At 34.0% G+C, this 12,121-nt stretch overlaps 1 protein-coding gene across 20 annotated transcripts in view; it reads right to left on the minus strand.

Annotated features, from left to right (window-relative positions):
- The window catches only part of LOC141449341 (chloride channel protein A-like), a 134,267-nt gene that overhangs the window by 108,779 nt on the left and 13,367 nt on the right, over positions 1 to 12,121 (minus strand). For 14 of the 20 annotated variants that reach the window (XM_074118658.1, XM_074118662.1, XM_074118672.1 and 11 more), the window contains 5 exons: positions 10,350 to 10,406; positions 10,078 to 10,276; positions 9,249 to 9,367; positions 9,035 to 9,178; positions 3,437 to 3,608 (listed from right to left, as the gene is read on the minus strand). In XM_074118658.1, the coding sequence (XP_073974759.1) occupies positions 3,437 to 3,608; positions 9,035 to 9,178; positions 9,249 to 9,367; positions 10,078 to 10,276; positions 10,350 to 10,406 (691 nt within the window). The remainder of the gene's footprint in view (positions 1 to 3,436; positions 3,609 to 9,034; positions 9,179 to 9,248; positions 9,368 to 10,077; positions 10,277 to 10,349; positions 10,407 to 12,121) is intronic. The other 6 variants (XM_074118669.1, XM_074118668.1, XM_074118659.1 and 3 more) reach the window with 3 other exon arrangements.

A 12,121-nucleotide genomic window follows, 5' to 3' on the forward strand; every position in this document is an offset into this window, starting at 1 on the left:
CATCTTATTATACTCGTATTTACCTACCTCCAATACTAACCCATAAAAAATTCGCATCTCTATCTTACATTGAACCAGATGGTGCGCAAAAATGGCACATTAAGTAAAGCAACAAAAATTACACGGCATAGACAACAGTCAGACGGTAAAAAAAGTGCAATAGAAACATCATTTTAAACACCGCTGTGCAAAAACAAATCAAAATAATACTCAAAAAACTCGAAGGTCTCCAGAAAATAAATTTATTATATGTTGATACAAATACACAATATTTCACCGGAAAAAAAAAATTATCTGCAATGATGAAAGGTACCACGTATTCAATCAAAGTCAAATAAATATTGAAAGAATTGGAACAATCCATCATAATATATACTTTCGGTCAGGCTGATAAATAAGAAAATTTCCCAATCCCATCACCTATCTGTACAGTCAATTTATGAGAAAATGCCGACAAAGAAAAAACTCATTACAGCTTACCCGCCACTAATGCTCCGTAATCACGACGGAACCCAGAAGAAAGTCAGCCTGTATGAGTATTATACCTCAATGTTTATACATTGTCATACTGGCAACAATATGATGAACAAATTTCAACTTTCTCTAATTTTCTTACTAGTCATAACATAGCCTGCATCACTAAAACTCACCTTACTTCTACGGGCCGATTTAAAGTACTAGGTTGCACGTTATCGAAATGACAGAGAGACTCTGTAGCTTCAGGTGGCGTCCCTCTCAGCATAAAAATAGTGTCGGAGATCATGAATTACAACTACCTGTACTAAAAAAATATCGAAGAAGTCATCATTATCACCATCATCATAATCTATTCCCCTTCTACCGCGTCAGCAGTGTAGGGACCGTGCATAGTTTCTTCCATTCGGCTCTGTCGCTGGCTAGTTCCTTCCTTCTTTCCCATTCAATTCCTCTTGATGCCAGACCAGCCCTCACTTCCTCCTCCCATGTTCTTCTAGGACGGCCTCGACGTCTTCTTCCCTCCACTCTGGCCTCATATACAGTTTTCGCCACTCGGTCCTCCATCATTCTTGTTACGTGGCCATACCAGCGGAGTTGGTTTGCTGTAATTCTCTCTATGGCCGGTTGTACACCCAAGTCTCTTCTTACTGTTGCATTTCTAACTCTATCTCTTCTAGTCTTCCCTATAACTTTTCTCAAATAGCGCATCTCCATCGCTTTGATTTGGCTCTTCAATCTTGTTGTAAGGGTCCAGGACTCACTTGAATACGTTAGAATAGGGAGAAATACAGTTTTGTAAACAGAGACCTTCGCTTGCGTGGAGACTTCCTTTTTCCCAATGAAGGTGTTTCTGGTTGCGTGAAAGAACCTTCCTGCCGCACCTATTCTTTCTCTTATTTCCTCCTCCATCCATCCTTCCTCATTTAGATGGGCACCCAGGTATTTAAAGCTTTTCACCTGCTCCAGTACAGTTCCCTTGGTTTTCACTTCTAATCTCCTACCGTTATCACCAATTACCATTGTCTTAGACTTCTTTATATTCATTTCTAATTTCCTTTTTGTCAACTCTTCCGTTATTATATTTATATTGAACTGGAGGTTCTTCTCAGAATCTGCTGCCACCAAAACATCATCCGCATATGCCAATATACTAATTCCTACTCTCTGTAAATGTCTAAACCCAATGAATAGCTTTTTCATTCTCTTTTCACTGTTTCTTACGTACTTCATCCATTACAAGGATGAAAAGAAAGGGGCTTAGAATACAACCTTGTTTCACTCCTAGGGTTGTATCGAACTCTTCAGATTCCAGGTTCGTACTACGTACATAGTTTATTGTTCTTTTGTGTATACTTCGTATAGCAATCTGCAGTGCCCTACTGATTCCCTTATCACTCAATACTTGCCAAATTACATTTCTTGGGACCGAGTCAAAGGCTTTTACCAGGTCAACGAAGCACCAATAACTTGCTTTACTTTTATCTAATAGCTTCTCACTTGCTTACCTGACAGTAAATATCAAGTCCTGAGTGGATCTTTCTGCTCTAAACCCATACTGAGCACCAGCTAGATTGGAGCCAATCTCTCTTCTCAGTCTGTTTTCCAATATTCTCGAGTACAGTTTACTCGGTACGCTGGTCAGCAAAATACCTCTGTGATTACTGCACTCCCGATTATCACCATTCTTGAAGATGGGCACTATAATGGAGACTTCCCAATCTTGAGGTATAACTTTCTGTTTCCATATCAGATTAATAATGTGTAACAGGACTTTCTCTCTTTCCGCTCCCATAAATTTTATCATCTACGGGGTAATTCCATCATGACCGGCTGATTTTCTTAAGTTTCAACTTAGATATGGCAAATTCCTATTCCCACTCCTCTATAAAATCATCCTCTTCCCAGGCGGCAATATGCATTTGTCATACTGGCAACAATATGATGAACAAATTTCAACTTTCTCTAATTTTCTTACTAGTCACAACATAGCCTGCATCACTAAAACTCACCTTACTTCTACGGGTCGATTTACAGTACTAGGTTGCACGTTATCGAAATGACAGAGAGACTCTGTAGCTTCAGGTGGCGTCACTCTCAGCATAAAAATAGTGTCGGAGATCATGAATTACATCTACCTGTACTAAAAAAATATCGAAGAAGTCGCCATAATAAAGTTAAAATCGACAATGGTTTTTCAACTATTATAACGGAGATCAAAATTGATACTTCTACAAGAAGGTATCCAACGTCCATTCACACAAGACAGCATGCTTCTGCGAACATATAACAGCAAGTATACTAACTGGGATTGTCGGCACACTAATAACAACGGAACCAGACTTTTGACCACCTATCTCTTACACTTGAACCAAATACCTAACAAAATTTAAACACCAGTCAAACAAAAAAATTAAGATAGCAAGGTCGAAAGCGACTAGAAAAACAACGTAGAATTTGGCTTTAAATTACCAAGCGATTACTCTATTGGCGACAAGCCTTTTAAAAAATGTACGGAAAGGCTAGCCTTCGTATTCACAAATTATTAGTTTAGTTTTTCACCACAACAGGAGTACTGAAGAGTACGAACACACGGCCTTAGAACAGTTCGTAAACATTTAGCCTTCGTTTACTCATATTCAAACTCATGTTTAAGTTGAAAAGGAAATTTGGGTACGAAAACTACTAGCAAAACATTTTTAAACTTCGATTGTATTTTCGAAACATATTTTAGATATTTTTGTTTTGTCAGGATTTATCAGGTTGGTGGCCTACTGATATGTAGAATAATAGAAATTCTTTTCGGCAGTTATATGGTAAAGAAGGGTGAATCTTTGAAGCTAATTATTGAAACTGCGCTCGCTCATTTCACGGCGAATTTTTTGTGATTCTTCATTACCTTACAACTTCAGAAAGAACACTTGCCTATAAGTTATTATTTAGTAGAAAAACTCTTACGAACCAACGGGAGCTATAAACGCTGCGCACACTCCTGCTGCAAATCCCATAGAAGCCATATCTCTCCTTTCACGATCGTTTTGTAGTAATTTGAAGCACCTGACATTTTTAAATGGGATGCGCATCATCGATATCAATACTCCCAAAATAACTCCTATATGCATTATAGCACCTTCCTTCATAACAAAGACAATTAAGTTTGTGTAAAATGTTTCAAGTATTTACTTGTACATAAATATAATAATAATTATTAATAATAATAATAATTATAGTATTAATAATAATTATAGTGTAGTAATTATAAAGTATTAATAATAATTATAGTGTAGTAATTATAAAGTATTAATAATAATTATAGTGTAGTAATTATAAAGTATTAATAATAATTATAGTGTTTATTGCTTTTAAAAGTTTACAACTTGTAAACAAGGAGTTGTGATTAGAGACACACAAAAAGAGAATACAAGCATTCAAAACTAAAAATAACTAAAGTGAAAATTATAATGATTAAAAGAATATAAAGCTTCTACCTAAAATCAGTATAAAGGAAAAAAAATAAAATAAATCCCCTCAACAAGCATAATAAGTAATAACAAAACGAAAGAAAAATAAAAAAACTTTTTATATAAACATCAAATAATAATGAATTCACCCATTAAAAATACAAATACGAATCGTACATATATGAATTTATATCAATAATACTCGTAGTAGTAAATAATAAATTACAGAATAAAATATATATCTGTACATATCAAAAACTTTAAAATAAAAATCATTTACTATTGTATAATTTACATTTTAGGCTGTTCACAACAAAAAGATATATATTATTAATTTAATCCGTGGATACCAGATAGCTGAGTATGTTGAACATTGAGTAAGAGACAGAAGAATCAGCTTTTTGAGACTAACAATTTACATTGAGATGTGAGATCTTTCTTAATAAAAACAGCGAGACCACCAATTTATGAACTTTTGAGGCTTCCTTGTAGTGACAGTAATAGTCATTCAGAAAAAATGATTAAACTCAGCAATATTATGAATCCAAGTTTCGAAAATCTACTATTTTGGAGGAGGAGTAGATAAATCTTGAGCACAACTGGTAGCCGCTAAAGGAGGAACCTTTGGTTTCAGAAACTCCAAAATTCAACCAGACTGCGATTTCTTAAGTTTTCTCTTTTTGGCTGATCTGTCGATCCCTTGAGAAGTCAAAACATCTTCAGTTGCTAAGGAAGATCCATTTTCTAAGTCAACAGGAACTTCACGCCCATATTTTATCAGATCACTTTCGCTCTTAATTAACACAACTTTTAGACCATCCTCTTTTCGAATTAATATTTTACCATTTTTTGACCAACAGTATTTTACTTTACCAGATTTCTGCAGTTCCTTTGCTTTACTGAATAATCTGTACGTTTCTGGACCCATATCGTCAGAAATATAAAATCGCTTTGAAGTCGTCTCATTTATACCAGACAAAATGTCAGTATTCATTAATTCTTTTTTCACCCAAAATAATTTTAAAAAATTATTTTTCAGATCTCTTCTTACAAATTTTAAGATAATAGGCGGATTTGGCATAGCACTTTTCCTTTTCAAACGATATAAAAAGTCCAAATCATTTTCATTAATAGACCAACCAATAAATTCGCCAATAGAATACAGAGAGGAGATTTTCATTTTCAGAGTAAGGAATGTTGGTCAATCTGACTCTATTACCATAACGAAACTGTTCATAATCAAGCATTAAAGTATTAAAATAGATTAATTTTTTTATCAAACACCAAATTTTCTTTTCTTAATTTATCACTTTTAACGTTTAAAATTTTCAAATCATTTTTCAGACTTCCAAAATCAGATTTGAATGTAAAACACGTGAAGGGCCATCCTGCTTTCACGCTATATTTCCTAGCAATTTGGTCAACAATATCCACCCCAAACTTGGTTTTGTTATAAAATGCCACTGTTTCAGGGATACGTTTAGCATTTTTTTCTATTTTGACATTTTTGTGTTTAGAACTGAGCATTAGTACCTTTTTGTTTGGCTTGGATTTGTCAACTGTGAGAACGTACTCATCTGATTTATCCAGTTTTGTAGAATATCGGATCATATTCGGATATCATAGTTTTTTTTTTGTTTTTTTGTAAGCAACTTTTTTGCAAGGGAAATGCTTTAATAACGATCAAATAGAAAGAGCAAAAATATTTTCATCTAACATATTTAAATTTCCAATTTTAGCATTAAAATCGCCCCTATAATTATGTCATGATTGCCTTAATTAGAAATTAAATTATTCAAATCTGTTGAAAAATTTTAAATAATTTTTTTTTTTGAATGATTTAAGGCGCGTCAACATCTTAGGTTATTGGCGCCCAGAGCTTTTTTCAGTGCACTGTCGGCCTCCGGACAGTGTTCCTCTCAACACAGACAACACTGTCCATCACCGGACAATGAGCTATAAGAAGCTCCTAGGAAGAGAAAATCTAAGGGTCAGCAGCTGGATTCGAACCCGGGACCTCCGCGTGGGAGTCCAGTACGCTAACCGCGTAGCTAATCCCTTCCCTTTTAAATAATTATATTATCATTTTCTGTATCTGGTTTTCAATACACTACGGCTGAACAAAAATAATTATTTCTACCCTTTAAAAGAACACAAAAGAACCACTGATATGTAAAACAAGATTTTAACCATTGAGATATTTTCTTTTTAACACAGATCATCACTCCTCCACTAGCTCTACCTTTATGGCAGTTTCTTTGAAGCAGCGCTAGAGACTCATAACTGCTGAGAAAATGAAGTACTTGAGCATCAGGTGAATGAAGCCAAGACTCGCCGAGACAAAGAATATACATTTTAACAACGATGTGATTTCACTGCTAGTTAAATTATACAAATTACTGTATCCATTTATGTTCCAGAAACCAAAAAGAAAATTTGAATTACATGGTTGTTTATTTGACGGTTATTTATGTCTGCTTAAAAAAATAAATTATTGAACATTTGGGGATCTTTAAATTTTCCGTTTCTTTGAATGTCAGATCTTCATGATTCCAACATGTACGCCATCTATTTCTGTGAAAATCTCAGACAACATGGTTACATCTGAATGTCCTAGCCATTGTTGAGTATCTTTCTCTGATCTTATTAGGACTGCCGGAACACCCACGTACGTCTTTTCTTACTAAAATGTTGTTTTTCCTGAACCAAACTTGGCTTTCCCCATTCACTGCAGAACTTTTGCTTGTCTAAATAATTTATAAGTTTGTGGCTCATATATTCAAAAATGTACAGTTGAACATTCGAATTTGTTTCGTCAAACATACTCAGCACAGTGTATGAGGTATGAGGGAGAATGTTGCTTTTTACATACCTTCTACGTCAAAGAGAAAAAGCTTGTCAGAATTCTTATAAAATTTCAAGAACAGGTGAATTACCAGGTTTTCGATTTTTATTTATACGATAGTATTCCTCCATTTATTTTCTGAGGAACCGAACCCTATGATGGACAAGATTTTCTTTAAAATAGTCAGAATGTCCTCATCAGTGTTACTGATATTGTTACTATTAGGTATTGTTGGATCCTCGCAAGGAGGTGCGGCCCCCCTTGTGGGAAATTTAGGTTGATGCAGTGGAGGGTTTGCTGCATTGGAGGTCTGGAAGAAGAGAGGGACTGCGTACGTGACCAAGTGCAGGCAGTTGTCCTTGACTTCACAAGGAAGTTAGAAGTGTGGTTTATGTCAAGTGTAATTTTTTGTTTATATAGCGTCATTGCGCCAAGTTTGTTTTGTTTTTTACAAATTGTCAATGTGTTTTTGGTCTAGCCAGTGTAGTCTGCCTGGAGTTAACATATTAATACAAGTATCTGTGGAAAATATCTCCCCTTCTGACATTATTGTCATTTATGTTTTCTCGGCACATAATTGCCCCTTCAATCTTAAAGGCCTTAAATCTGTAAGTGACAAACATTGTACGTACCTATTTGTACTCCCATTTGGAGAGATTTCCCTTGTCGCCAGGCAAGAAAATTGTTAATTTGTTCGCATTAACATTCCTTCCGTCAGGAAGGATAAATTGTGTAATTGTCAATTGTATGTTGTCTAGCCAATTAGTATTGTATTATCAATAAATAATTGTTATTTTTTGTAAGGCATTGGCGTCCACCACATTTTATTTCCCCTCCTTTCAATACAACATAATTAGACTAAACTGTTTTCCCACATTTCGTCCTCGCCTTGGACATTTCATTTAGCCCTCTGCGAATATTCTTCAGGTATGTTCATAGATTGAATTTGAGAACCTGCTTATTTTCGTTCAAGGCGGCTGGCAAATTATTTATACAGTCTTAGACAACGATTTTCTTTATTTACTGCTGTCAGCTAATTTTTTAATTTATTTAAATCATTCTTAATCCCTGAAGATTAATTTATTTTTTAAAATTATTCCAATTTTTATGAATTTCTTGATTATCAGTTCTCAAATCAGAAAAATCTTTAACACGATCAAGAATACAGTTGAGTGCATCCGAGACTTTAGTCTCAATATCAGTTATATACCCACCACCACTAGCTTTGGACATAGTAACTGTTTATGTTTATATTTATTTGTTGAAAAGATTATAGATTAAAAAAACACTAACAAATTGAACAAAACTTTTCTTCAATATTGTGGAAAAACTGCTGGATGAAAAGTTATCAAAATTCACCAGATTATTTAAAATAGTAAGAAGTCACTGTATGTTAAAAATCAATAGTTAATTCCAACTAGTGAAACACAGACACGATATTATCTCTACTAAAGCTCGAACCAAACCTCACTTCCCAACATATACTCAAATTTAAGTTTTTACAAAACCAGAAATTTCCAATAATCTGCGTTAAAAAGTTTGGGAACATTCACGCCCATTACCACTCATGTATGGGTCACCAAGACTCTATTTTGGCTCAACACAAACCATTTACTGACGTTCCCCTATCAACATGACACATTCAAAAGCACATTTTTTGTGTAAGTTTTTTCTTATATTTTGATCATATAAAGGCCCATTTATATATTTTTTAAGTTTACACTGTTCTCGATTATGTTCTTACATTTTTGTATATTTTAGACATTGACAAATTTATAAAATATATTGACACTTCACATCTACGATATAAGAACAAAAATCATCTTCCTCCTGATTGAATTACTTTGATGGAGTTTATTTCTGCGTAAACTAGTACTACTGAATATATGTATCTGTTCCAAGTAGAAATGGCACGATATGGTATAGGGGAATCGTGAGGATAGCAGCGATATAAGGCTAACCCTGTAAGACTCCACCCCCCCCCCCCAACCCCCCATATATATAATTAAAAAAAGTGTAATAAATAATAAACAATCACATGAAAAAAAAAAAAATCATTTTAGGTTATATACAATTTTTAGTGAAGACAAAACTTCATTTTTTCTTAGTAAACCCATTGACTAAAATAGATTATAATTATTTTATCTGCCAAATTCAGTTATTATAATTTATTAATTCAATAATTAATTCAAATGAAGGAAAAATCGTGAGCAGTGAATAAAATTGACATGAAATTGAAAAGGTTCATACTTACTTTATCTGTCACAATACCAGCCATAAGCATAAAAATTGTGCTTATTATTTTGTAAATTAATAGCTTAAAACTAACTGGCCTCGGAAATTGGATACCATTTAAAAATCCAGTTATCTCTGGCAGTCCTGCAGTTGATGAATCCGGCTGAAATATAAATTCATTTCTATAATGTCATACATTAAAATAATAAAATGTTTAAATGTAAACAACATACCTCTGCGATAACGAAGAATAAACTTGAAAGAATTGCTGGTACCGTCGTAAATAGAATCCACATGGGTATCAGTGGAAATAAAAGCCTCCACTGCGGTGTTGCAAAATAATATTTAAATTCTAAAATATTGAAGTTAAAGAAATAATATTTAAGGAAATTAAAAAAAATGGCTCGGCAGCAATTGTAATTAATTCATAGAGAAATAAACACTCTGGAAGATCTATGATTTTGCATGATCACCATCATTAAACTGGGACGGATGTGATGAATAAGACATGTGTACAGAAAGGCGAGTTTGAAATTCCTAACAGGATTATTACAGACGGACTGTTTGGAACAAGGCAAGTCGAAAGTTCAAAGTTAAGACGGCAAGTGGGTATAGTGGAACTTACTAGAAGCATCCTCAATCGGCCTTTTGCTGCTAGCAGTATACAAAAGATTGGCGCAAGATGTTGCAGGAACCCAGGGAACCAAAAATGGGTAGTAGTGTTTTCTTTAGCGAGATAACACAGAGGCCACTAATCCTTTTTCTTTTTGTAACAAAATCAGGCTTGGCAACAATATTTTGATTGATTATTTGATTATTTCATATATTTTAATGAAGGTGGTTGAATATGAGTGCATGAATTGTAATGTATATGTGTGATGGAAAATGTTCTTTATAATTTCTACACTAATCGCAATTCAAGACATTCTCTCCAAGAAATAAGAAAAATAGCACGCTGTTACTTCATACATATGTACCTGGCAGATGTACACTTCTTCTTTTCTTTAAATATGGCAATTAAAATAATCCTACCAACCAATATTGAAGATATTCAAAGGATACGTGTTAGTAAAAAACTAATTTTGAAGTCTAAATATTTGTGCTCTGCTATATTTATTATCGTTACACATAAAGCCACGAAAATAGCAACGAAACAAATCGCAATATTTCTCTGAATTATCAATGCTAAATTGATGGCAACTCCAAATTTTATTTCCTCTTCTTTCGTTAATTCGTCTTGCATCTTATCATAATTTAATGACTGAAATTAATTAAGTGTGACTAAGCAGACAAGTTGATAATTATTGTTTAATAATCTGTTTAATTAAACCTACCTCAAAAGTAGACACTACTTTTTCATATTTGCTGTCTTCTAGTACGATTATTTTGCTCTGTTGAATAAAATTTTAATAATTTATTACAAATTAAAACATAATTAATTCAAATCCACTCGAACCCGATTAAAGGATTGAACATTTGTATTTTAGTTTGTAAACTAATGAGAGTACATTTCAAAAGTGAGTAGAATGACAAGACCTAGTGGTAATTTCCAGCAACAATCTTAGGTGCCCAGAGGAAAGGCCTTGGTGCATCACTTGCCCTCCACTTTCCATAGGTGAAATATTGGATATTTTCGTAACTAGGCAGAATACTGAAAAACCTATCAACTCGCTATCCTCAAGTTGTTAAAGTAATCGCTAACTGATCAAATTCTTGAAGATAATCACCGTAGGGTGATCCATTTAAAACGCACCATCGCTAATAAGTTTTTACGAAAGCGGAAATCCGAAAAAAAACTATTAAATACCTATGCTGTATCTTCATTTTTGGCGGAGTTACGGCCAAAACCCTGATCGGCGTTTCATAAGGACCACTAATGTTGACAATGATTATGAAAACTACATAAAAAATTGTGAAAAATGGCGTTGACCTCGTTTTAATTTCCCTAATATTTGTCGAGATATTTAAGATCAGTTACAATTTTATTTTATTCGTGATCGGTTTTCAATATTAATTTTCCACCAGAAATACACTGCAAAAAATGTTATTTGTGTCGCTAAGAAAAAAAATTTAAAAAAATTGAAGATTTAAAAAAATGTAGTGAAATGCAATTGTTGTGGGAGAATCAGGATAAATTTGTTTTATCATTAAAACTGTCCGGTAGGACAGTTGTATAAGGGTTGACCATCAAAAACTGCACGAAAAAGCGTAACGTTGAAAAACACCCAACTTTGACAATTTTTTTCTCTTTTTCTACAAAAGATAAAATTCCCAAATTTTCTTTAAAATATAGGGCAAATCCTCCTTTATAGCTGTAATTTTTTTGCAACAACCCAGATCTAATAGGTTTCGAGAAAAAAGTTGCCGAAAATGAGCAAAAACCGCTTTTTCAAAAAATGTTCTTGTTCTTGTTCTTCTTCTTCTTCTTGTTGTTGTTCTTGTTGTTACCTTTTTTGTAAACAACGTAGCGCCTAAACGCGTGAACCGATTTTCATGAATGAGGTGTCATTCGATTCAATATTTTATGTAGATGTGCCTTTTGGGGGTCTCGGCCCTGTACATCGAATGGGAGAGGAGTTAGCCCCCTTTATGTAAGGCCCCCTCCAAAATTATTATTACTAATTACTCTGTAAATCTTGGCCCGATTTTGATAAAATTTTGTAGGATGATAGGGTTAGGGCTCCCCTACCTAACAATAAAGCGACGATCTGCTCTTACACTTGTTAAGGGGAAGTATAGCAATCGTTTCAAATTATCGACACGTGAACCGATTTTCATGAATGAAGTGTCATTCGAATCGAAATTTTGTACAGATTTGTACTTTAAAAGTCTCGACGCTATGCCTCATAAGGAGGGGAGTTCGCCCCACCCAAATAAGGCCCTTTCTAAAACTATTATTACCAATATTTCTACAAAGCTTAGTCCGATTTTGATAAAATTTAGCTCAAATAAGTGGTTAAAGCTCCTCTACGTGGCTGTGAAGTGCCATCATGCTCTTACACCTACTAAGAGGAAGTACTGCAATCGTTAAAATTATCAATGAGTGAACCGATTTACATCAATGAATTGTCGTTCGATTCAAAATCTTTGCCTTTTAGGGAGAAGT

Source organism: Rhodnius prolixus, unplaced genomic scaffold, assembly GCF_049639745.1.
Source record: "Rhodnius prolixus isolate KJV_2025 unplaced genomic scaffold, Rpr scaffold_2, whole genome shotgun sequence".
Classification (NCBI taxonomy): Eukaryota; Metazoa; Arthropoda; class Insecta; order Hemiptera; family Reduviidae; genus Rhodnius; species Rhodnius prolixus.